At 41.9% G+C, this 25,858-nt stretch overlaps 1 protein-coding gene across 3 annotated transcripts in view; it reads left to right on the top strand.

Annotated features, from left to right (window-relative positions):
* TMPRSS2 (transmembrane serine protease 2) overlaps positions 1-25,858 on the top strand; it is a 34,367-nt gene that overhangs the window by 3,289 nt on the left and 5,220 nt on the right. Inside the window, exons 1-10 of one of the 3 annotated variants that reach the window (XM_085548468.1) lie at positions 11,374-11,507; positions 16,977-17,139; positions 18,318-18,388; positions 18,950-19,154; positions 19,486-19,569; positions 20,951-21,070; positions 22,014-22,139; positions 23,229-23,339; positions 24,007-24,050; positions 24,738-24,912. In XM_085548468.1, coding sequence (XP_085404594.1) covers positions 22,126-22,139; positions 23,229-23,339; positions 24,007-24,050; positions 24,738-24,912 — 344 coding nt within the window. In that variant the 5' untranslated portion in view covers positions 11,374-11,507; positions 16,977-17,139; positions 18,318-18,388; ... (2 more) ...; positions 20,951-21,070; positions 22,014-22,125. Of the gene's footprint in view, positions 1-11,373; positions 11,508-16,976; positions 17,140-18,317; positions 18,389-18,949; positions 19,155-19,485; positions 19,570-20,950; positions 21,071-22,009; positions 22,140-23,228; positions 23,340-24,006; positions 24,051-24,737; positions 24,913-25,858 lie in introns of those variants that run through there. The other 2 variants (XM_015882901.3, XM_015882911.3) reach the window with 2 other exon arrangements.

Genomic DNA, 25,858 nt, shown 5'->3' with positions numbered 1-25,858 from the left:
GAAAAGTGTGAAAATCCTGTTCCAGCTGCCTGCCCTTTGCAGCTGGTAGATCCAATCTGCCTGCTCAAGAGAGTACCTGTCTGTCAGCTGCTCTCTGAAGAATGTGGAAGTATTTCTGTAGTGATTTCTCTATCTTCCATCTCAGACTACCCTGTTGGGACCCCTGATCCCTAGTTTCACCCTTTATGTTACTTTGAGTTCAGATGATCTGGGACAAAGCCAAGCATGGAACAAGTTTGCTGCAGGTAGTATATATATGTATCTTTTCATGTGGGTTCTAATTGAGTTGGCTGAAAGAACAGTTTCCAAGCTCTAAAACGCAGAAAGGGTTATTACCTTTGCAAAGATGATATCACTCCGGTGCATCTTCCCAGTCTACTTGGGCAGCTAGACACAGCTATGTATGTTTAAGCAGTGACTTACAGGTCTGACTCTTGTGCACTTCACTGCTATATCCAGCCTTCATCATGCACTATCTGTAAATGCTCACAGGAAGAAGATGAATATATCTGCCTCTTTATCACGTGCAAATGGGCTTTGAAACAAAGCGGCTTTGACAAATACCAGATTGCATTTGCTCAGTCTTTCAGAAGGTCTGGGACTTGGCTAGCAGTACACAAAGCCCTTGCTTTGAAATCAATGCAGAGCAGCCATCGCAAGCTACAGGTAGGACTTACACTGCTTTAGGTGAACATATAAATAAGTAGAGGCATACTAAGAATGAGGATGAAGTATATTGATCTTAGACTTAGCTGTGGACCTCACACATCAAACAGCAACTCTGAGGAGATTTCCTAGGATGTCTTCATAAAGTCATGGATCATAATGTATCTGACCTTCTGTGGGCATTTTAATAGCTTCTTAAGATAGGCTGAGTGAATATCAGGCTGGGATGTGGTGTTAATATTCCTAAAGAAGTAGGTGAAGCAAACCCAGGGATGGATGGAGATGCCAGCTCTGTATTCATCTTCTCAGTTTCAGGAAATACTTGTCAGAAAACCTGAGGGACTTAAGAGACTGCATCTCATCTTGGCTCAGAGATATGATAGTATATATTATATGACTGGATATGATAATGAAAACATCAGCAAGGGTACCATGAAAGAGGTTGCTTTGGTCTGTACCAGGAAGGAGAACCAGTTCCCTATTAATTTGGCACAGAACTGTAGTCCTTTTTTCCAGACAAGCTTTGAATAGGTCACATAAGATATTTGGTGAGTTTCTTTTAAGCTCACATATGGGATAACATTAAGTAATTTTTCTACATGAACCATGCAGTGTGAGGGAGGATGGTGGAAAGTTTTTTGTTTCAGCTCTAAAGCCTGACTAACTCCAAACTCTCCCATAGCACTTCCATTGGCTAAACTAGGCTTTTTGCAGATCTGCCATGTCCACCCATCAGCCTTTAAACCTAAGGCAGAACATACTTGGATACATTTTGGCATGTTGAAAAGAAGCCTCTTTTATAGGTCTATTATTTCTATGAGCATCATTATTCTCAGTAGAGGCTGGGAGGGAAGTCTCATTGAAGCCTGGGGCACTTCCTAGGGGGATTAGCAGCAACTAATGTACACTGTGCTACAATGACTTTATTCTCAGTACCTGTTTTATAGTTCAGTGAAAACTGCCTTTTCAAACTGTACTTGTAGGTAGCAAACATTTCCTGAGTGGCTCAGTCATCAGACTTCTATGAGGTATATGCAAAAGCCAGGCAGGAAAATCAAGTTTCTGGTCCAGAATGCCACTAGAAAATAGCCTCAATGAGAAATAATTTGCAGCTCTGTTCCTGAGGGAAATGAATATTGGCATGAGAACAGTATGTGCCACTTATGAGAGGCTTTTAAGAGACTGTTTACACATAACCAAAAGTTGTGGTAGGTGAAAAACTTAACATGAGCCAGCAGTGTGTGCCTGCAGCCCAGCTGCATCCTGGGCTGCATCAAGAGAGGTGATGGGCAAGGCAAGGGAAGAGATTGTCCCCTCTGTTCTGCCTTCACAAGGCACCACCTGGACTATTGTGTGACTTGGGGCTCCAGCATGAGAAGGAGTGGAACTGTTGGAGTGGGTCCAGAAGAGACCACAAAGATGCTCAGTGGGCTGGAGCATTCCTCCTATGAAAACAGGCTGAGAGAGCAGGACTTTCTCAGAGTGGAGAAGAGAAGGCTCTGGGGAGACCTAATTGCAGCATTCTGTTACTTAACAGGAGCTTATAAACAAGAAGGAAACCAACTTTTTACACGGTCTGATAGTGATAGAATAAGGGAGAATGGTTTTAAACTAAAGGAGAGGAAACGTTGGGAGAAAACTTTCACTGAGAAGGTGGTGGGGTGCTGGCACAGCTGCCCATAGAAACTGTGGTTCCCCATCACTGGAGGCACTCAAGGCCAGGTTGGATGGTGCCCTGGGCAGCCTGAGCTGGTGGGGGGCAGCCCTGCCCATGGCAGGGGTTGGGATGGGTGGACCTTTAGATTTCTTCCAGCCCAAACCACTCTGTGATTCTATGATTCTATAGTATTTGGAATACTCAGTGGAACAGCGTTCCTTCCAGTTCCTTCAGTCAGTGTCCAAAGTAAGATGTAGCTCCTGGCTTGGCCAGTCTGGAGAGAGCAACCTAACAAAACTTCATTGTTCTTGTAGACATGCAAAAATATGAAATCTCACCACAGAGTCTTTTATTCTTGCCTCACAAAGACTGCTATTCTTGCCTTACCCAGAGCTAGCCAGATAGCTTGAGTGTCCCATCTAGGTAAGAGTTTGAGGAAAGAGCCCTATTGTCCTTGATAATTTTCACACAGGATTTTCACTGTCTCAGGAGTGAGACACTTGCCTCTGGCTCACCCTCTACCCTCTTCTTTATGCTATGTTTAGCAACTCCACTCATCTGAGGTAATCCAGCTCAAACATCCTTTTGTTTGACTGCTTGAAAATGTTGTGGCTCATGATAATGAGGTCTAGCAGCACAGTGGGATCCATCTTTCCAGTGCAGTGAATTCATCATAAGGTTAAACTAGCCTGTGCCCTGCTCCAGCTCCAATGTCAGCTGGCTCTCTCCATTCATTCTCTGTGCAGTGGCTTGGGTCAAGGTGGGCCCCACTGCAAGCCCTTGGGAGAGCAGGCAAAAAGAGTCAGGAAACAATGCTCACCCTAAGGTTTACATTGCAGCTGCCTTCTTCATCCAGACTCAGAGCAGCCTGGGCACTGCTGGGCCTGTGTTGTCTCTCATTAAAGGTAGGGCATCTAGCACAGTGGTGTGGCATAACCCTGGTGGTGTACCTTGATGTTATTTCCTGCTCTCACTGGGCTCCTGTTGATTTTGTAGCCTCTGCAGCTGGGTTGTGCTGAAAGTACACACAGTCAAATTATTCTGGGTGTACAAGGAGCAATGGCCTCTTTGAAGTCTTTTGATAAGTAACTCAGTGTTTGACAGTCAATGAGTTTGTGTGGAATTAAATGACTAATGGGCATTTGGGCTAATTTGTCACTTTTGGCATATCTAGAGACAAATATTTCATGTCTCCTCAGAGAAGGATCTAACAGGTGGTGTTTTGCTGAAGTACTGTCCTCAGTCACTAGTTCCATACCAGTCCTTCTGGTGCATGTCATGGGCTGCTAAAGTCTGACTGTTTTGTGGTTTCTTTGCTTTAAATCATTCTGGCAGTTCCCAACACTCACAGGATTGAATATCTGGAAAAATTTATTATCCGGAATAATGGTCAGGATCTAGAACAGGCTGCCCAGAGAGGTGCTGGAGTCATCGTCCATGGAGACGTTCAAGAAATGCTTAGATGTTGTACTTAGGGACATGGTTTAGTGGGCAAATATTGGTAGTAGGTGGACAGCTGGACTAGATCACCTTGGGGTTTTTTTCCAGCCTTGGTTGTTCTGTGATTCTATTATTCTATTATTTAAAGCACTGAAAATATTTAAAAAACAGTATGTTTTCTAGCTCACCTAAATGTCACCATCATAAATGGCTTGTGCTGTGGTAAGGCATTCAACCATGGTTACTTCTGCTGATCTTCGAGATTACTGTGCTGTCCAACACACAACCCTTTGTATTTATCTCCCAGGTCTGAACCTTCACCTGTTTCCCAATTGACTCTCCCAGCTCCTGTGCTCACACTCCCCTGATAAACCAGTCTCATCAGGACCAAGCTTGAAATGAGCAGCAAGTGGCAATGCACTAAAGCACAGAGCTCTTGAACACTCATGAACCTCATCCTGGAGGCATAGCTCTCTCTTGCATCTTCACGGTCAGATTAAGTAGGGTTTAATTCCATGTTTTCACCTAATAGGCACCTACAACATTCATGCTATGCTCAAAGGTGAGAAAATCCTTTTTGTTGTGCTGGAGTAGTACAGTAGAACAAAGTTCACTGGAGACAGGACCTGGATTTGCTTTGCATTGAAAATGCAATGAAAATGATTAATGAGGTGATGCTGGCAATGCTAACAGTTGCAACATACATATAGTACAGAGAAATTAAACAGAAATAGATACGTTAATAAAAGAGGAAAATAAATGAAGATTACAAAACATCCTCTTCAATAGATATTTGCAATGTGCCTCCACAGGAATAATAATAATAATAATAATAAAAAAAACTGTAAAGATTAAACTAAAACTAAAGATTAAGAAAAAAATAAAGAAAATAGGAGGGCAGAAAAGTTAGATTTCTGGTATCTACCAGACGTGCAAATTCCAGCAACTTGTATAATTTTCCAAAATAATATGGTCTACTGACTGTGATTTGTTTAGATATAATTTGTTTATAGGCTACATGTTTAAGGCACTGATCAAGTGATGCTTGAGATGGAAAATACCCAACATGTTAATAAATCTATCTTCTGACAAAAATGACTTCTTAATGTGAATTTCATCCATGCTATCTATGTATATTTTTGACAAAAAAAGAAAAAAAATTCTTAATGTGAGTTTCACCCACGCTATCTATATATATTTTTTTTCTCCTTAAAACATGTACAGACAGATAAAATGTGAAGAAACTTCGCGGTCCCTCCTTGATTTATGTTATAACTAGCAACAGTGGTACAAAGTTACCACCTAAAGGTTAGGGTGGGTTATCTTTGTATCTTTATGGCAGTACTGCTTTCTCACTCAGTGTAACTTTGTAGAGAGTACTTGAATCTAGTAATAGGATCACAGAACAGGTGAAGTTGGAAGGGATCTGCAAGGACCATCAAGTCCAACTCCTGGCTTCTCGCAGGAATAAGTGTGTTTCATGGTACCTATACCCTGAACTGTATTAAGAAAAGCAGCAGTGAAGATGCCAGTCCTAACTGGTATTTGTTTGTTTTCTGTTTTATGAGTACCATTGCTGTTACCACAGAATTTTTTGGGAAAAGTCTATCACCAGCAAAAACCTGTATTATCCAGCCCCTACTCCTGTCAAATGATGAGTTCAAATTACCTTCTGAAAATTATTTACTGGGAGGTTGTAGGGCTGTAGAACAGTTTGAGGACATATATACATCCAACCAATGGCAGAGAAAACGTGCTTTCAGCTAGCCACTTCTAACTTTATACACAAATTTCATACATTTCTATGTGGTTGAGATTTAATTCAAAATGTGTTATAAAACTAGTAAGACAAAGTTTGTTAAACATGTAGTTAAATTAGAGTAGAAATTTCCCATTCAAAAACTTGCATGCTTGATGCCGAAGCATTGGCAATTAAATTAAGTAAAGGTAGAGTTAAAGCATTAATCTTCCACCTCTCAGAGAAAAGTAGCAATGCCACAGTTCTCGTTATTCACCAGAAAGATCTGCTTCCTCATGCCATCTTCTTAACTAAAGATAAGAAATATTTTAGCATTGTTTTATTGGTGCCTTTAAACACGAGCTTTTTTTTTCTGCACAGACAGCAGACAAGCAGATAGTTCTTTCTTTAGGAGTTAATGCAACAGCTGAACCAGAGTAAACCAGTGGAGAGAGTCAAACCTAAACTAAGCATGAAAAAGGAAGGTGAAGAAATGTAAAGATATTTTAGACATAAAAGAGGAAAATATAGCACATGGTAAGTCTGTTGGTTGTGTTCTACTACAGGTCAATATTTTGATACTGAGATGTGGAATACCAGGAACTGACTCAGAATATTTCAGAAATCACATTTTTTCCTCCATTCCAAAATATGCGATGCTGCAAACAGCACTTCTCTGAGCTACTTTAATTTAAAAAACAGCGACAACAAAAAAGAACTGCAAAATGCTGTAGGAAGTCTTTCTTCACAAACATTAAGGTATCATGTGAAACACATGGGCAAACTGTCCACCTGCTTCCATGGAAAACAAAACTTACTGAATGTCAAGGAATGGCAAACCCCTCTCACCACGAGTGTTTGTTCAGATTTGCACCAACACAAACTTCAGTCTTCCATTTGCATATGTAAACATCCTTTCCTTATTATTACAATTAAATATTCTTTTCCTGAGATAACTGTTGTCTTGCTGAAGAATACTGTCACTTGCTTACAGCGTGCTGGACTCAGTGAAGTGTATCAGTATTTTGTTTGTGACCAATCCATGACTTACAGTTTTCTGACTTCGTCTACCCAGTTTATTGTGGAATTAAAACAATGTTCAATTGTTGATAAAAATCAAGTACTTATACCTGATGTGAGAAGAGACCATAAAGGCTTGCCAAGCTGCAAGCAAGCAAAGGAGGTTTCATTTTTACCCTTTTGTAACTGCCTAACCCACAAGTTTCTGAGCACTTTTGCAAATATTTGGTTCAACGTGAAAATGGCAGTAGTGCTCCTGATAATGTTTACTTTTAATCCCCTTTTCCAGAGCAGGAAATGGAAGCAGATAGAAACAAGTCAGCCAAAGTTCTGCAGCAAATCTAGAGCTGCATTAGGATTGAAAGTGAAGAAAACCCTAACTCTTTCTTATTCAGACGCACAAAAGGCAATTCTTTTTGGATAGGATTTATCTCTGCTTATCTCACGCAGGTATTCAGAAAATTCACCTGATCTAGTTCCTTCCTTTTTTCTCTTCTGAACAGAATTGTTATGAAAGAAATGAAAATCAGTGGGACAGTAGTCTCCCTGGATCTTTAAAATGGAAGTGATTTGTTGATTTTTGATATCATGAGGAACACTCAGTGTTTTCAAAACAAAACATAATTAAACAAACCATAATTAGATGTTCAGGTCAGAAAATCTCTTAAATGAATATTAATCTTGTCTAAGGTTACATTTGGGTTCAAAACATCACTTTTGGTTTCTAACTGGACAAAATGAAACAAAGCAAAACAAATGCTGTGGTTTCTTTTATCTTCCCATCAGTGTCTTTCTGTATGTATCAGCAAAACTAATAGAGCTGATTCTAATTCCTACCAAAACGTGGTTCTGCCACTCATTTAAAACTAACTGTGTAAGATTGGAGTCACTTTCCTTTTTTCCAGTTCCCATTCAATGAAATATTTTTAAATGCAATTCAAGATGTATTTGCGTAATTTCTTCATATTAAAACAGTGAGATTGGTCTGCATTGAAACTCACATTCACTGATGCATCCTTCAGGCAAAAGTTGTGTCTGATGGTACAAAAGTAACGATTAACCTGGTTTAACTGGCTGAGTAATTTGGATTTATGGCTGCTTGTGCTATAGGTGAAGCACAAAGCTAACAATCAGATCAATGAAAAAAGGTCCCAAGAATTGGAAAAAAATCATACAATACATTACAGTTGTTGTTTAGTTTCTGTGCCAGTGTGCCCATGGAGACTATTTCAATGCAAGACAGCAAGTCAAGTTTGTAAGTCAAATTCTGTTTTGTGGAGGAAAATGCAGCTGCTTTTACATTCTACACCTGGAAAAATCCAACAAAGAGCAGTATTTGATTTTTTTATTCTCTTTTGTTTTGTGGTTATAGACAAGGAACACATTGAAATGCCATGCACCTTAAGGCAAGTCAAGGTTACTTATTATCCCTGACGGTTTCTTCCCTCTGGGAATAAGCAAAAAATTTTTAATCCTGAGACTTTCTTTGTCTTGGGAGGAAGCAGAGTTAGAAGAAAAAAAGAAAGAAAGATTCAAGAAGAGGTAATTTTCTGTTTCTCCATCTATGTGGGGCTTGAAACTCCAGAAAAATTCTGTGAAAAGCTAGGAAAGAAGTGAGAATGTTCCTAGGGCCACACCTTTCTAATCTATAGTGCAAGCTGCTCTCTCCCACTCCCAGATAACAGTAATTGGTTTCAGTCCATGTGGATTCTCGGTGCCTTCAGTTAATATGCTAATGAAAGAATACCCCTTGTTTCATGTGATTTTTGGAGATGTCTGCTCATTTAGTTTGGTTTTCAAATAGACTTAAAGCAGAGAAATGCATGTGTATTTTTGTTAGCAGCAGCAGATGTAAATGTATTTCCAAAGTCAAAATATGTTTATTTTAAGCTTACTTATTAAATGACTAATAAAGTTTCTAAGTAAGAAGAGGTCACTGATGTAGTTTTGTGGATGAATGTGTAACTGTAGCACCTCTTGGGAAGTGCTGAACAGAGCTCTTTCACCTGGTGTTGAAAAAGAAATACAAGTAGGGCATAATGAGATCCCCGGTGCTTAAAGCTGGGACAGGAGGACGAATCACAGAATTACAGAAACATTAACGTTGCAGAAGACCTCTAAAGTCACCTAGTCCAGCCAGCAGCCCATCACCACAATGCCCACTAATCTCAGTGTGGCTCTTGAAAACCTCAGGGACAGTGACTCCATCACCTCCCTGGGCAGGCAGCCTGTGCCACTGCCTCACCTCTCTTTATGAGAAGAAAATTTTCCTCATTTGCAGCCTGAACCTCCCCTGTTACAACATGAGGCCATTCCCTCTCGTCCTATCGCTGTTACCTGGTAGAAGAGGCCAATCCCTATGTCACCACAGTCACCTTTCATGTGGCTGTAGAGAGCAGTAAAGTCTCCCCTGAGCCTCCTCTTCTCCAGACTGAACAATCCCAGTTCCCTCAGCCACCCCCCACAAGGCCTGTGCTCCAGATCCCTCACCTGCTTTAAGTTTGTGTCGTAATTGATGGGGTTCCTTGAGAATGGAAAATGCAAAATCTGAGTATTATATGCTGAATATTAACAGAGTAGGAAATGAGCTATGATGATGAAGCACTGTAGGAACAATAAAAGTTATGGTTAATGGCCTTAAACAGTAAAGTAGAAGGAGAAGCCAAGGAATGGTGACGTTTTCATGTGGAAAGATATGCAGTGGGCGGTGATGCCAGACACTTCAGGGGTTCAGTTCCTTCACACACTGAGTTACAGATCCTTAACACAAGTGTGTAGATGCGTTAGCTTCTTTCCCTGTAAAAACTAAAGCAAGCACTCTCCCCTTCCCCACACATGCATCAGTGCAGAAGAGGAAGTTGTCCACTGAATACTTAAACTATTAAGTGTGAAAAAGATGTTTGGGTAAGAGTGGAGGCAAGCAGTGTCATGCTGGGTAATTCTGGGCAAGGGAAGGCCCCTCCGCAGGCATGCATGCACCAGCCCTGAAGGACCAGCCCAGCCCTGGCTTGTGATACATTAATAAAATGAACACTTGGCATCCAGCTCTGCAAAAGTCAGCTTACATAATTAAAAGATATTAATATGGACATATACACAAATGTGCAGCAGAAGGGGCCATGAGCTGGTCCTCAGCTGATAAGGACAAGCTGAGCAGACCCTGCAACTTCTGGTGCCAGGAGGAGGGAGGCAATGTCCACTTCCCACCTCTGCTGCTCTGTGTGAGTGTCCCTTTGACCTTTGTTAGCAAACTGAGTTAAGCTTGCAGAATATTAACCCGATTTCAACAACAACCAAAAAAAAAAAAAAAAAAAAAAAAAAAGAAAAAAAAAAAAAGAAAAAAAATTAAATAGCTTTTACTATCATCATTAACATCATCCCTTCCATGAGCCACAAATCAACCTTCCCTCCAGACTGAAGCAAGAGAGAATTGGGGTAAAGAGTGCACTTTTCCCTGGCCAGTTCTGCCATCCCTCTGTCTTCCCTCCGAGAAGAAAAGGTGCTAACAGCATTAATCAGCAGGTTGCTGGCAGGGGCCCAGGCCTTCCAGTCTGTAACCAAGCAGAGTGCTGCTCATTGTAATGGGGCCCCACTGAATCCCCGCCATGGCAGCCCTGCTGGTATTGTGTGCAGTTACAAAGCCACATGGCTCCCTTTCTGAGGCTTCTTCCCAGCAATGCACACTTGGCTGTTCCCTGCTACTCTGTCCTGCTGCTTAGTTGATATAATCCTCTAGAAGTGGACGCTATCAATTCATGGAGGAACCCGCATTTATGTTTTACATCTCCCTTTCTCCATACCTGCAGCCACTGTGCAGTGTATTTGGACAAATCCAAAGGGAGATCATAGATTCACAGAATGCTTTGGGTTGGAAGGAAGCACAAAGCCCACCCACCCCAACCCCAGCCATGGGCAGGGCTGCCCCCACCAGCTCAGGCTGCCCAGGGCCCCATCCAACCTGGCCTTGAGCGCCTGCAGGGATGGGGCACCACAGTTTCTATGGGCAGCTGTGCCAGCATCTCATTGCCCTCTGGGGAAGATTTTCCCTGACAATTAATCTAAATCTTCCCCTTTTATTTTAAAGCTATTCCCCCTTGTTCTACCACAAAACTGAAGTTCTCTTAAGCTCTGAAGGCCATTTGTAGAGTTACTGTAGATTAAAGACAAGAATGTGCCCACTAAGACATTTTAGCAGACACTGTTCTGTACTGAGATATCAGAAGGTATGTCTGTCTTGAATAAATATATATAGCTGGAAAAACACTGAAGGTATCATCCTGGCTTCTTGGTCCACCTGATGTCATTCCTTGATAGGCATCTGAAAACATACATACAACCCTAACATTTCTCATGCCTGACTTTGGTCCGCTCCCTTCTTTGTAGTCTCTCTACAGAGATGCTGACACAGCATAGAGCTACGCTGGAGGTAATCTGGATGCATTGTTGTATGTTCTTCATTTTCCTATGGACTTTCCTAGTCACACTCTGAGGTTTTTGGACATAAGTGATCTTTTATTTCATGATTGAGCTGTTTTGGCAGAAATAACCCAACTTATTTGTAGATCTGCTTCAAAGGAGAGTAACCCCGAGCCGCCAGAGTAATGTGACTACTGAGACTACAGGCATCTTTAAATGCACCCTTTTATTATGTTGCTATTAAAAAGGAAAAAGGAAATTATTTCTCCAGCCCCAGCATGATAGGAGCACTCGTTATCACCTCCCTTCAGGGAAGGGCCGATAGCTCTCATTGCTCTCTTCCCCGCGGCGCGTTTGCTTTGCATAAGGACAAGGAAGGAGAAGGAGGAGGAAGAGGGGACGGGAAAAAGGCTGGGGGCCCGCTGCCTGGCTGGAGGAGGGGGTGGACAGGTGCCCTCAGGTGGATTCGTTGCCCGGCCCCTTTCAGCCGCTCCCCCGCCTCCTGGCTCCTCCCCGACCCTCCTCTACTGCCGGTCCGCTGTGCCGCGTTTGCTCTTCGTTGCGCTCCAGGTAAGCACGGCGCTCCCCGTTCGCGGAGCTGTACGGCTGGGGGGGGGCTTCAGCCGGGGCTTGGCTTTTGGGGTACGGAATGCCCCGGCGTGACATCCCCGTTGTGCCGGGGCTTCGCCGGACCGGGATGGGCCGGAGCCGGGGTGAGGGGCAGCGATGTCTTCCAAGGAAGGATATGCCGCAAGGCGAGATAAGGCGGCTGTTCCGAGGTGTCGGAGCGTATTGTCTCTCCTATGAAGGATGAACCAAAGCAGCGTCAAGTTCCGGGACCTCTTGGTTGTGTTGTTGCTCTGTGGTTTCTTTCAAAAGTGCCAGTTTCTGGCTACTGGTGTCATAGTTCATCTGGTCAACTTTTGGATGGTTGTCTGTTGGTTGAGTGCCTTCCTGCGGGAATCATATAATATTTTTAGATGTTAGGCAGAAATTCTTTCCCAGAGGGTGGTGGGGTGCTGGCACAGCTGCCCATAGAAGCTGTGGTGCCCCATCCCTGAAGGTGCTTACGGCCAAGTTGGATGGGGCCCTGGTCAGCCTGAGCTGGTGGGGGGCAGCCCTGCTCATGGCAGGGGTTGGGGTGGGTGGGCTTTGAGGCCCCTTCCAACCCAAACCATTCAGTGATTTTGTATCACTGAGGCTTCCAGGCCAGAGCTTGGAGTGCTGCGCTCACCCCCCTGCACACTCCTTCCTGCGGTCCCATTGAAGCTCACACCTCCCTACACCTCAGGTTTCACCACGGGTTTGCAGGGCTGAGTGTGGGTCGGTGAACTTGACAGACTGCTCTCACACTGAGCCCTTGTCCTAGGTGTCCCCGTTTGCCCTGAGTAAAGTTACACTCACGCCTTCAGCGCATTACAAAGAGCCAGAGGAAGCTGCTTCGCCTACTGGGACTAGGTTGTGTCAAGTGAGGCAGCAGAATGCGAGCAGGGAGACAGGCACTGTTTGGGGCATTGGTCAATGAAATGGACAAAGTTTAGGTGCTGCTACTCAGCTGTAGCTGTGCTGCTGCATCAGTGCTTGTCCCATGTTGTGGGCACATGCATCCTTAAAACAGTCTTTGGCAATGAGGGCCTCAGTGTGGTGAATCCAACCCCCTGGCAGGAGCTGCCTTTTCTTCCTCTGACGGTAACAGAGCACTGGAACAGGCTGCCTGGAGAGCCAGTGGAGTCTCCTTCTCTGGAGATAGTAAAGACTTGTCTGGACACTTTCCTGTGGAACCTACTGCAGGGAACCTCCTTTAGCAGGGGTTTGGACTCAGTGCTCTCCAGAAAGTCTCTTCCAGCCTATACAGTTCTTTCTTCTGCTACAGACCCCTTGGTTCACAGCTTCTCAGGAGCCGAGTCCACAGATGGAAAGCTGCTGACCAGGACAAACACCTGTCAGTTTTGTTAGTGTTGCTACTTTTCATTTATTTTTCTGCAGCATGACTATGTCTGCAAGCTCATTCGTTTGCAACTTGGATACAGCAAACAAGTGTTTTTGCAAGTTTCCCCAGCCCTGAACTCCCAGCAAAGTCTCATTGCTGCAGACTGAGATGTGCATTGTGCTATCAGAAGTTGAGGTTGTTTGTTCCTCTATGGAGGAAAGTGGGCAGAATCACAGGATGTCAGGGATTGGAAGGAACTTCAAAAGATCATCTAATCCAATCCCCTACCAGAATGGGAGCACCTTGATTGGACCACACAGGAATGCATCCAGGTGGCTTTTGAATGTCTCCAGAGAAGGAAACCCCCACAGGCTATCTGGGCAGCCCATAGTACTGGGGAAAAATGCATCCAAATGCCAGGCAGACAGTTGCTGCATCCGTTAGCAGAGAAGTGATTTGTGTGTGTGAGGTTCTGGGTGCTGTGGGTAATAATCTCAGCTACTGCTAATAACTGACCAAACTCCACCACCCCAGCAAATCTGGTTGTTTGGACTCTTCCTGTCTTTTGTTTTGGAAACAGCTTTTTCATAGAATCAAGGAATCACAAGCTTTGAAAGGACCTATAAGATCATGTAGTCCAACCAATCCTCCCTTTACCATACCTGCAGAAAACCCCTGAACCATATCTCCTAGCTCCCTTTTTATAGGGTTATAACTCTTCTGTCACTCAGTTAGACAACGCCTTTTCTGCTTCTTTTCCCACCCCACCATTCCTAACTTTTATTTTTTTATTTCCTATATATAACCATCTATGTGTTTGTAATAGGCAGTTTCATGATAACACTTTTTCAGGGCATTGCTCACAGTATGAGTGCTGCATCCCATAACTGCTTAGAATGAGGCTGCTATGCTCTGAGCTGTATCTTGTACGAGTGAAATGAATCTCAGTTTTCTGACCTTGGGAATACTGTTATACTGGGGACTTTATTTTAGTTCCTGGTAGTGCTTATCAAGAAGTACTGTTTTTAAACACCTGTTGATAAGCAGTTCTATGGTTTAATGATATTTTTAGGAGCTAATCTGGAATAGCTCCAAAATTATTTCTTAAGAAACATAGGAATGTCGAGGTTCAATTGTGGCAAAGAGACTTTCATGTAAATATTTGCATGGTCTCACATAGTTCTGCGCTGGGCCATAGTATCACTGAACACCTTGTGTTGGAAGGGACCCACAAGGATCACTGAGTCTCTCTGGTCTCCACTCAGCACCACTCAAAATCTGACCTTATGTCTGAGTGTGGTGTCTGGATGACTCTGTTTCTTTTTTTCCTGTCCAGGAAGCAAAGGTAGAAACTGCACAGTGTGTAGAAAGATCTTGTAAGTAAACTTAGAATTGTCCTTCTCTGCTTGTGTTTTCCCTACCCCTTACTGTTACTGTTGGCTTGCTGGATCCACTGAAACTTCTTGGATGACGTAAAGTGATTGGATATAAACATATAACAGTATGCCTCATTTGTAACATTGTCAATAAAAGGCATAACATGTTGACTTGTTCAAGTTAAGGTTGAGCTTTGCGCTGGGATTACTCCATTGCCACCTTAATGGGTACGCTGTATTTCTTTATCTGGATAATGAGGACGAGTGTTTATTGCTTATGACTTGGTATCAGTGTTAGTCACTGCTTTATATGGATCATTTGGATGCTGTCATGCTTCCTTCTCTTAAAAGATAATCTTTCCTCTATGCGTTGCGTTTTTGTTTTTCTTCTCCCTTTTTCTTTGTTTGCATGCATTTGCTCTAATGCATGTATAGCTATCAAGAATGAGTTCTTGATTTTGTTGCTTGATTTTTGTTTGTTTTTCAGTTGGTGGTACCTGTGGTAGAGCTAGGCAAACATTTCTTGTTCAGGAAATGGCATTAAATATGCAGTTAAATAACACAGAAGTGTAGGTGATGTACTGTTGTCAATATATCTCTGGCTTTGGTGGCTGATTTTTCTGGATTTGACATTTGGACTAGATGAGATCTTAGAGGTCTTATCCTACCTTAATGATTCTATTGTTCATGGAGTTGTATTAGGGTGCTTTAAGGTGTCATTCCATGCTGTCAACATACTTGTCCAAGCATGGAAACAATTTATAGCTATCTCTTTATGAAAGCTTGCAGAAACTAAGTTGGTTGATGGTGTTTGTTGAGCACTGCACCTCTGGAGCATGGTGCTGCTCCTATTTAACAGTTAGAACAGGATGTGCAATAAGGAAATGACATTTTCAGTTATCGCGTGAAAAACCTATCAAATAGTAACTTTGTTTTATATATGTGGAGTTAATTTGAATAAATTCACTGAAAAACTTTTCTAAAAAAGTAATGGATTGAATTTGTCTTGGGTGAATCTAATCTTTTCAATTTTTCTTCCATCCTGACATCTTTTATTAGAAAAAAACCCCAATATATGTGTATTTCAACCCTACTGGCCCATGACAGAAATATAATGATAATGCTCCTAAGGCATATGTGAAAAGAGACTGTGATATTTTGAGTAATAGCTGCCTGCTGTGAGACAGTGTGCTTCAGTGTATTCATCAGTATGCTATGTCAATGATGGTTGTACATTTTGTATGTATTATTGTCTATTATTAGAAATTATAGCATTTTTTTCTGTACTTTCAGAGTTCTGAAGGAAAAGCTAGCTTGGTTTTTGGAACTTCTGTGATACAGGTGTCTAAATGCTCATTCTGTACAATGTTGTAACAAACTGAGCTGTACTTTTCCCAAAGTTGGAAGGTGTTGCATGGAAAGTTGACCTGCAAGGCTCTGCCTCAGTGGACCCTGCCTGTTGTTCAAGGCTTTGCTCCTCTGTGCCCTGTCTCTTGTTCTTTCAAGCTGCTGCAGAGATGAGCTCCATCTCTGTTTGCTTTCATAAGAACCCCAGTACACTTGAACTCCCCCATCCTTTCTCACCTTGAAGGACTTCTGAGGTTTCTTCAAAGGTACCCAGTAATTATAGCTTGTCGCATGTTTGGAGCAGTGTCCAGAAGGGTAAGGGAAAGATAGTTCTGTATTCTGACTAAACTTTGCATCATCAGCACAGGTTTATAACACTTCTTATGTGGAATGTATTTAAATATCATGTGTAAGGCTAAAGTAGTGTGTCCAGTTTTGGGCCCCTCACTGCAAGAAAGACATCAAGGCCCTGGAACGTGTTCAGAGGAGGGCAAAAAGCTGGTGAGGGGTCTGGAGCACAGGCCTTATGAGGAGAGGCTGAAAGAGCCGGGAATGTCCAGCCTGGAGAAGAGGAGACTCAAGGGAGACCTTATAGCTCTCTATAACTTCCTGAAGGGAGATTGTAGTGAGCTGGGTGAACGGTTGGACTGGATGATCTTTTAGGTCTTTTCCAACCTTGGTGATTCTATGGTTCTACTGGACTGAGATAACACGCCCATCCCTTCTAGCTTTGTCATTGTTGGGACAGGGACTATCTGACAGGTCAGTTTGTTCTTCCATGGCCCAGCTTCCTTATCTGTGAATCTATTGCAGTACCTTTGGTTATTTGTAAAATATGCTGAAGTACCTCAGCGATCCATGTTTAAGACTAGATTGTGTAGTTATGTGTAGTTATTTAATGTTACCCACTGGCTTGGGTTTTTTTTTTTTTTGGCTTTGAAATGTGCACAGTATAATAGGAGTCCAGTGGTTTCACTTTAATCCCTTTTCAACATCCTGGAAAATAATTTAAAGGAAATATTTATATGGCAATGTCTCATCTTGCCTATGTTCAGTACTGCTATAATCAAAATGCTGTTAATAATCTGTTGCATGGGAAACAGATTCACAAGAACTGAGCTGGGAGTGGTAGTTGTAGTCGAGATAAGAAAAAAATATCCCTGTTGCTTAGTTATTAAAAAAACAGCACAAAAAGAGTGAGGAATCCTTTTACCTGCCAATTGGCAAAAGAATTTCAAATTGTTCTGCAGAAAATATTTGGAGGTGGTTTTTTGTTCTTTGTTTTTAAATTGTGATTCTTGTTGTCTTGCCTCAAAATCACTCAATATTCTCTACTGTTTGTTCTCACTAAACTTCTGTACCTTTTTTCCCCCTCTCCTTTTCCAGACAACAAGGAACAGCAATATCTTCCTGCAAAGTGTTACTTGTTTGATAAGTTTGGGCAGAACTAAGTTTACTCAACTCTGCTATGAAGAAGTGACCAAGAAAGGATGCAACATAAAACAGAAGTCATGCAGACTTAGTCACCAGTTTTGATGAGCTACTTACTGTAAGTAGGAATAAGACTTGTTTTCTCTTGTCTGCCATGCAAACAAGAATTTAACAGATTGCTATTCTATTTATTCCTTCTTTATAGTACTAATATTGGCATGCTCTTTGGTGCTAAGCTGTTCTTGACATCCACTTCAGAGGTGTTTATGGTTCGGTTCTGAGTGAGGTGATGATCTAGGTACAGGCTTTAAAAGAATTTCTTGCCTCAGGCTGACTTATGCTGTGTCTTTATGCAACTGCTGTCTGCAGCAGTGACCTTCAACCTGGGCCGTGATTCTGTGCCCATGCAGAGCACTTGCTCTGGAAAGCTGAAGGGATGTATTGCTGAGCATGTGACTGAGCCACTTTATCTGCTTTTCCTCATGTAGAGTAACATTATGAGAAGTCTCTGTAGATCTAATCATTTATTAAAATGATTACTTCTGGTGGTGTGTAACCGCATGTGTTAGAAATATGGCAGCAAACATTGTTGCATGTCTTGTGTATCTGATAATTGTTGGTTTTACCTAGCGTTAATGTTTAACTTTAAAATGAACTGCTATATGCTTGAAACACTGGCTGCAGCTCTAACATTTGCATTGGTTTGGCTTGTTGTGTTTCCCTGCTATGTTTCTTTCCCCGTTTTTGGTGTGGTGGCCACAGCACACAGCCAACACAGAAGAATGAAAATGGTGTGGCTTGCAGGGCTACTGGATATAGCGTTGTTAAACAAGACAATTGCATTTGTTTTTCCTGATGCTTTGTTTGCATTCTTGTTTCCGTGTCTTGAGTTTTGGTGATACATGAGTAAGTGCTGAGAGAGGCAGGAGGAGCAGCTGGGTGCTGGCAGCGGGTGGAGGCTGCCAGGCTGCTGGACACTGCTACTCCTGTAGCAGGAGTGGGCGCCGTCGCCATCCCCTGGGCTTGCATGATTCTTCTGTGAATGAATGATTGGCACTGTGTGATCCCCTGGGTTTGAATTGAGAGGCTATTGAGATGCAGTTTCAGGCTGTACCTTCATTTACACTCCCTCTCAAAAGACTTCCATGTGTTTTTTCCCCCCAGTTTGGCATTTTTCTAAAGAATTAACTGATGAGAGATATGGACAAAACTTTTTGGTTGTCATCATTTCCATCTTGATCACTTCTCTCTTTCCCCCCCCCCCCCCCCCCCCCCTTTTTTTTTTTTTTTTAATAGGTTCAGTCTTTACGTCCAAACACTTGAATTGTTTCAGTACTGCTGACAAAGGAAAGATGACCTCTACTGTAGTAAGTGAACAAAATATTTATTTCTGGAATCTCTTGCAGGGTAAATATTCTGCAGCCTGTTGTAGGCTGGGGTGTTTTGGAAATAGCTCAGGTGTGCCTTGCATTGTCATGGAACAAAATGGCAAGTAAGCCTTTTTCCTAAATCTGGACAACTGAGTACATACAGGCTGTTAGTCGTAAGCGTTTCTTTTGATGACGGTATTGCCTGAACCTTGCTGCTTATTTGTACTGATGTTCCATCAAAATGACTAGTGCAGCTACCTGGTAGGCTGGGTTTAAGAATCCTTTTTAGGTTGAATTATTTTGGATCGGAAAACTGATCTTTTAATATGCCTTCATGGCTCATTCTGTTGCTATTTTTATTATGCAGAATGAGGTATCAGGTATATGCTGTAAATCTTTCTCCATGTAAATTGGTGTGGTAGACTCTTGCTTTAGCAGAATTACCCAGTAGAGTAGAGTTCTACACGAAGGTGGCATCGCAAATTAACTTTGTTCTAATTGCAGTCTTGCTTCTTTTTTTTTTTTTTTCCTTTCTTTCCTCATAACATTATCATTTAGAATCCACCACCACCGTACTATGAAAATCATGGCTTCCATGCAGAAAACTACTATTCTGCCAGGCCACAAGTAGGTGCTAACCCATATCCACAGTACTTTTCTACAAATGTTCCATCAGTGCCAACCTATATCCCAAGAGTTTCAACCCATCAGTCAAGCATTCCAGTAGCACCTTCATCCAGTTCATCCAGGACGTGTTCATCAAGTAAGATTTGTTGTCATTTCTTACAACATTAGACTTAATGTCTTCCAGAGTAAGATAAGAAATAAAGGTAGTCTTTCCACCTTTCCTGTATTGAGGGAATCTCTGAGGGCTGCCTCCTCTCTATGAATGAGGAAGTGATGGCTGGCTGGGGTGCTGTTGTAACAGGAGCCTGAACAATGTGGAGGAAAGATGGTGCAATAGAGAAAAGTTTTGATGAGCAAACATCACCAGTTTTTAAATTCAGTGAAATGTACATAGTACTTGTGACCGTGCTGGAAATTACCTTATTTGTGAACCTAATTTCTCATTTTTATCTGTACTTTCATTTCAGGTATAAAAAAAGTCATAATAATTATATTATCCATTTTAGTAGTCATTGGTTGTGCAATTGCTGCTTTCTTCATCTGGTACTTTGGTAAGCATTATTCTTTTTGATGTTGTTTTGGAAGAAAGGACATAGTAAACTTCTGAAGTTAGAAGTATGGATTCTTGTCTTTCATTTTACGCTGAATTAAGGGCAAGAAAGTCTTTGTTACCTGTTTCATAAGAGATAAACAAATGTGGCTTTTAAAAAAAAAAGTGACTTAATTGTGAGGCGTTTGTTTTTTAATAGTGCTTCTATTGCTTTCTTTTCATTTTGTCAAGTTAATACATATTTGACATCAAGTGTCATCAGCTTTTTGACTCCTCTGGAGCAGCTGGCTTCTCTGGAAAGCTAAAGTCTGTCTGGGGAAAGCTGAGGCAGTACAACTCTACCTTGTAGTACCTTTACTAAAGAGCAGCTTGACATCTTACAAGGGTTTGTGTTTTGGTGGATAGCTGGCATGTGACTGGACAACTGGTCCTAAACTACATTTAATTTGGGAAGTTACTACTATATATCAACAGTGAAATGAAGCTGTATTCTTCCCTTGAAGCTAAATCAAGTTAGAATTTAGAAAGGTGATGAAGTAAATTCATATGCCTTCACTGCCAGAGTTAAGGTAAATGATCAAGACATATTTGACTTCAGTAAGACGGGACTGTACTTAAAGATGAACTAATTCACATAGGTTTATTTGCTTTTGTGAGGCTTTTGATTTGTGATAAAGTTGTGTGAGCCCAGTCTAAGTAACCACCATAAGCTGGAACACAGGTGACATGTTGAACTTGGACGTCATCTTCAACCGGAATGACTGAGCTCTGAAGCTGGGCTACAGCAGTTATGTTCGGCTTAGCCAAGTCTATGTTGTGATAACTTAATTTCCCTTTCAATTGGATAATTTTTCAAAGAAAATTAAAGAACCGTTTACTATGTTGTTGGGAGCCTCTCTGTTCTGTATGGGAAAGGAAAGGAAAACAGAAGGTAGTTCATTTAAAATTATTAGGAAGTCACTTTGTGTTCTTAGGCTTTTTAAAATTTATTTTTTACTCACTCTGATTTATACAGGGTGAATGTAGTCTTCTTTTAAGCAGGACTGAAAACAACAAGGTGTGATTAATTTCTTCTGTCTTCTCTGCTTTGTTGGTGTGAAGTTGACTACTTTTAGAAATATTAGTAGAGCTTGTTTATTTGGGGGAGTTAATGCACAAAATTCAGTCAACTGCATCAATGAGTTAATCTGACAAGTGCTGTGAAGGACAGAGCAATAAATCTTTGTTTGTGTTAGGCAAGGTTTCCTCCCAGCTCTGAGTTTAAGAGTTTGCTGGTACTTTGCTCTATCAAACTGACATGCTCCTGAAGGTGAGAGCTGGCAGTGATTGCTTGAGGCTAAGCTGATGTTCAGTCTGATGACTTTGCTGCTCTCCCCTTGCAGTTGAGAATCGTTGTCTTGGATCCTTAATAGAGTGTGGATCTTCAGGAGTGTGCATTTCTCCCTCACAGTGGTGTGATGGAGTGTCTGACTGCCCAAATGGGGAGGATGAAAACCGTTGTGGTGAGTACTGGCAGTCAAGGCAGGGGACCTCCAGCCATCAGCAAGAGTTCTTGAGCAAAATCCCTCATCAAAAGCTTTCCGAGTTACCATAGGGCCAGATTAGACTCAGCTGTATCTCCAAAATGGATTGGGATGTTTGAATACGTCAAATCCTATATCTGGATCTTCAGTCAGTTTGCAGTTGATTGAAAAGCTGAAGCAAAATGATCTCAACTCAGAGTTGAGTTTGCTTGAGTTTTAATATTTAAAAGCTGTGACATTTAAAAGGTGTGACATTTTGATGCTAGCACCTGTGTTGTGCTAGTTTCTGAACTCTTGTATATGCTTCACACAGTGTTAGCAGTTACTAGCATGTATTCTAACAGCTTTTCTTCTCCATTTAGTTGAATAATGAGTTTTTGGAGAAGCTTGTTCAGTCTGCTCTTTTACTTGAACTATTTTGCATTAAATTCTTTTGCAGATAAATACACAATGGGACATAGAAGATTGCTTCTTTTTACCTTTTTGCACTACAGAGCTTGTCTGAAGAAATTTGGCATATTAAGATATAACATAAATAGATTATATGAGATAATATTTTATTTACATGTAATACATGGTTGTGTAGGCAAAAGATGAAAAATTGAGTATTGCAATCTTCTGTAGTGTTAGAATATGAAAGTTTTGAGAATAAAATCTGAAATGAGGAATGCTGTATGGCAGAACTTTCTCTTAAAATTTCTAGCACTTTTAAATTGCCTTACACAAAGGAACAAAATCTTTTTAATATTTCTGTCTACTTGATATTTACTCACAATTTGAATAGATGGCATGATTAAACTAGCACCAGTTTGTACATACAAATGCTATGGGTGGCAAAAGCTTTAAATGGAGCAGTAACATAGCATGTGTGGTGTTCTTATGTTTTGGGGATTTGTTCTTTTCTTCCTTTTCTGGCAGTTAGACTTTATGGACCAAACTTCATCCTTGAAGTTTATTCACCCATCAGCCAAACCTGGTACCCTGTTTGTCAGGATGACTGGACTGATGATTTTGGAAAGATCGCATGTCAAGACATGGGCTACAATGTGTAAGTCTGACCTTCGTCAGTCTTTGCAAATACGTGGAAAGCTTAATATTTCCATCCTGAAGTTTTTAAGAACAAAAAACTGTTAGGGATCTAGCTTGGGTGAACCCAAGTGGATCTAGCTTAACAATGATGGGTGCTGCAGAATCAAAATGAAAGGTTGCTCTGACAGGTGTGGTGTGTGTCTACCATGCATGCAGTAGTTACTCTGTGGCATCACTTGTATGTAAACATTCACTCATAGTAATCCTCCAACACTTGCTTCATGGTACCAGATTGTTATGGTTGCCCAGTAATGTCCAGTCTGGCTAAATTTGTCATTAGTATTACATGGAAAGCCTTGATCTCCTCAGGACACAAATTACAAATGCTTGCGTGGAAGATCAGTGCAAATGTTGATGGCAAGAATGCTGTCCATGTTCTCCATGCATAACGCTGTAGCCTGAATTCTGCAGATGGAATACTTTATGTTGCCTGCCTCTGATGTGGTTGGCAAATGCTGTCTTCCAGTGTGCACATAATGCAGGCAATTAATTGCCCAGGCAGATCTGGCATGTGCACAGGTTGCCTGCAGCAGTCAGATTAATTCTGAACCAGCAACGACTGAAGTAGTTCCCAGACAGTAAGTCAACCCAGCAGCAAAGTTGTAGGGCTGTTCCTCAGCTGGGAAGCCCTGCAGAACAGCAGCATATAGCAGCCCTGCAGCTGTCCCATAGAAATGTGGCTGCTAGAATTTACTAGACTTGAATTTCGTTTTGTATGTAGTGATGCAAAGGCATCTCTTCATCATGCCCCGTTTCATGAGACTGAAGATTGGTACAGTGTATATGTACCAGATAAAAATGTTATTTTAATCTACTAAAAATATTATTTTAATCTACTGTCTAATGGGAAACTGAACTTGAAAGATTTATTTAAGAGTCAGATTCTGGCACTGGTACTGCACCATTGGGTTTTTTCTGTGCTTCATACAGAAAGAAATTAATATTTTAGAATTGCTCATGTCAGAAGCTGTGGCTTGGCACAATTTATTGTCATTTGTTTGAAAACCAAAACTGCTGGTTTTCTTAGTACAGTCTTTCTGTTTTACAGAGATACGTATTACTATAGTCAAGGAGTAGCAGCTGAAGCCACCTATAAAAGCTTTATGAAGCTAAACACGAGTGCGGGGAATACAGACTTGTACAAAAGGCTGCAAAGCAGGTATTGTTGCTTAATACAAATTAATTTCTTTTTATTAGGTGTCTTTTTAGCTGTTGTAGGAGATGTAGCCTAACAATAAAAGGAAAGAGACTTTGTTTTCAGTCTGCTTGCAGCAGCTGCTCTTCTCTGTATTTAAAAACACAGCTGTCACTTCTCCATCTTTCTACTCTTCTTTATTAAGTGTAGATGCTCTATCCTGTTTCTCTCTGCTCTTTGGAAGGTTGACATGTCAGAACTGCTTTAAACAAGTCAGAAACCTCTTATTCCCAAGCCTGTAGATTGCTTTACCTGAAAAGTTAATGTGTTGCTCCCTTGTTGTTCAAGTTCTTCTGTGACCATTTCATAAATCAACTCAACTTTCTCTTATGCTGTTCTTTATCTTGCTCCTCAATAGGCTTACAAGCCTTTTGTGCTGCCTGGCTGTACTGTGGTCTGCGGTCTTCCACGTGACAGTTTTGGTGAATGCAAGAAACGGTGAAGGCCAGATGGGTATTGTTAGGGTAGCTGGAGAGAGTGAAGAAAGGAGGGAAGCCTCAGCAGGAAGATGAGCATGAATGAAGGCAGGGCATGTAGCTGGAATGGGTAGGAAGCAACGGGCGGGATGAGCCCACCATCTGCTTTGCTGGGTGTCCTAAAGCCTGTTTGCTCTTTCCTATTTCTATTGCAGTGATTACTGTGCATCAGGAAATGTGGTTTCTCTGCGCTGCATAGGTAAGTGTATGTTTCTCAGACTTTTACTTGTTGATGCTTTGAAGCACTCTATCCATAAATCCTTTTGAATCTGCATGAATGGAAACCGCGATTAAATCCTGTACCCAGGTATCAGACTTCAAGGAGCAGAATGGAAGAGGAGACAAGGGGGATGTTATGTCCCTAGCTCTGTCTTTACTGTTATATGTTCCTTTAAATAGCTTACTTCATGGTGAGGTCTGCAGTCCTTGCTATGCAGTGTAGAGGGAAGGCTTTAGTGCACTGTCTGAAACATGGCCATCAGGTGGTCATCACTGTTCCTCACCATAGTGAGGTTACCCCTGGGTGTTGCCTATCCTGTTGCACAGTAGTGTGTGTCTGTGCAGCTCACCAAAGACACTCAAAAGGCCAGCATTCAGGGTTGTGAAAACCACTCTCTAACAGTTAACTTCTGAAGTGATGAACTGTGCACCACCAATGAGGGAGGGCAACATGAAGGCTTCCTGTGCTGCAGGAGCCATGGTCCACCCTGTCCCCATGAGTCTGAGCACCACAGAGCGATGGCTGGGCTGTGGCATCAACCCACAACAGTACGGCAGATGTGGTCCATGCTCACTTTCTATGGAGCTATAGTAAAGCCTGGGGTGAAGAAACTGCCCTTGAGACCAATTCTCTCTGATGCATGTCTGTGTATGTCTGACTCCTCAGAGTGCGGCCTGCCCACTAAAAGCACAGCCGTCATGAGCAGGATTGTGGGTGGCAGCATGGCGGCGCTGGGGCAGTGGCCGTGGCAGGTGAGCCTCCATGTGCAGGACACACACGTCTGTGGAGGCTCCATCATCACCCGTGAGTGGCTGGTGACAGCAGCCCACTGTGTGGAGGGGTGAGTGCCTTTATTTCGTCATGTCTTTATGCCACAGGGTAGTAAAGTCTAAGCCGGTATTAATCATAGATGTATGTATAGCCATCCAGGGAACACTTTGTGTAGGCATCAGCGAGAAGGAAAGCTGGTATTTTGTTAATTTTTAACTTGAAAGCAGAAATTTTAAGGGCAGCTGAGTGTATTTATGCTTAAAGGCAGCCGCTTTTATTGGAGGGAAAACCCAGTAAGCAAAGACATTTTAACGGCTGGTTGAATCACAGTTTGAGGCTCAGCCAAGGGAAAATAACCTTGTCCTTAACCTTGAGAAAGGAATGTTAGCATTTAGTTCTATGTGAAGATCTTATCCCTCCTCTGTTTTCTAGTGTGTGCTCCAGACTATGCGAAAGTTTTAGGAGTGGTGACCAAGGTGTAGCTGGGTTTTAAGATTCAGATTAAATTTGGTTTTTGCAAAGTGGTTGTCAGTTCCAAGGGAGTTTTAACGTGTGTAGAGAGTTCTCTACAGAGCAAGTGGAAATTGTTCTGGAGCACAGAGGCTACTTAAATTCCATCTAGTGAGTATGCCTCATGTTAAAAACCCAAACAACAGAAAACAACCAAACAGCCTCCTAGCATTTTCAAGATAAAGAAATTCTTCTACTAGATTACGTTTTTGCTCATTCTGGTTTCTGCTGCCCTTCCATGCTTTGGATAGCGCACGAGTGATAACACTGACATATGAGACTTCAGAAATAACACCTTGATCCCTCAGTTGCTGAAATCAATAAAGAGGCTTCAGTGTTCCAGTCTCAGGCTATAATTTGCTGTGCTGAGTGAGCAAGGGGATAGACAGCGATACTTACTTAACTTACTTCAAATAATTTTGTATGTTTATGAAACTAGAGTCAAGCTCTCCTGAAGTTAGATGGCCTGTACTTTGTCTTTCAGGGAAAAAACAAAAAAACAACCT

The sequence above is a fragment of the Coturnix japonica genome, chromosome 1 (assembly GCF_054131305.1).
Source record: "Coturnix japonica strain WE chromosome 1, WE-NBRP24, whole genome shotgun sequence".
Lineage (NCBI taxonomy): Eukaryota > Metazoa > Chordata > Aves > Galliformes > Phasianidae > Coturnix > Coturnix japonica.
Note: the sequence above shows the minus strand (reverse complement) of the source record. Positions and strands in the feature narration are given on the sequence as shown.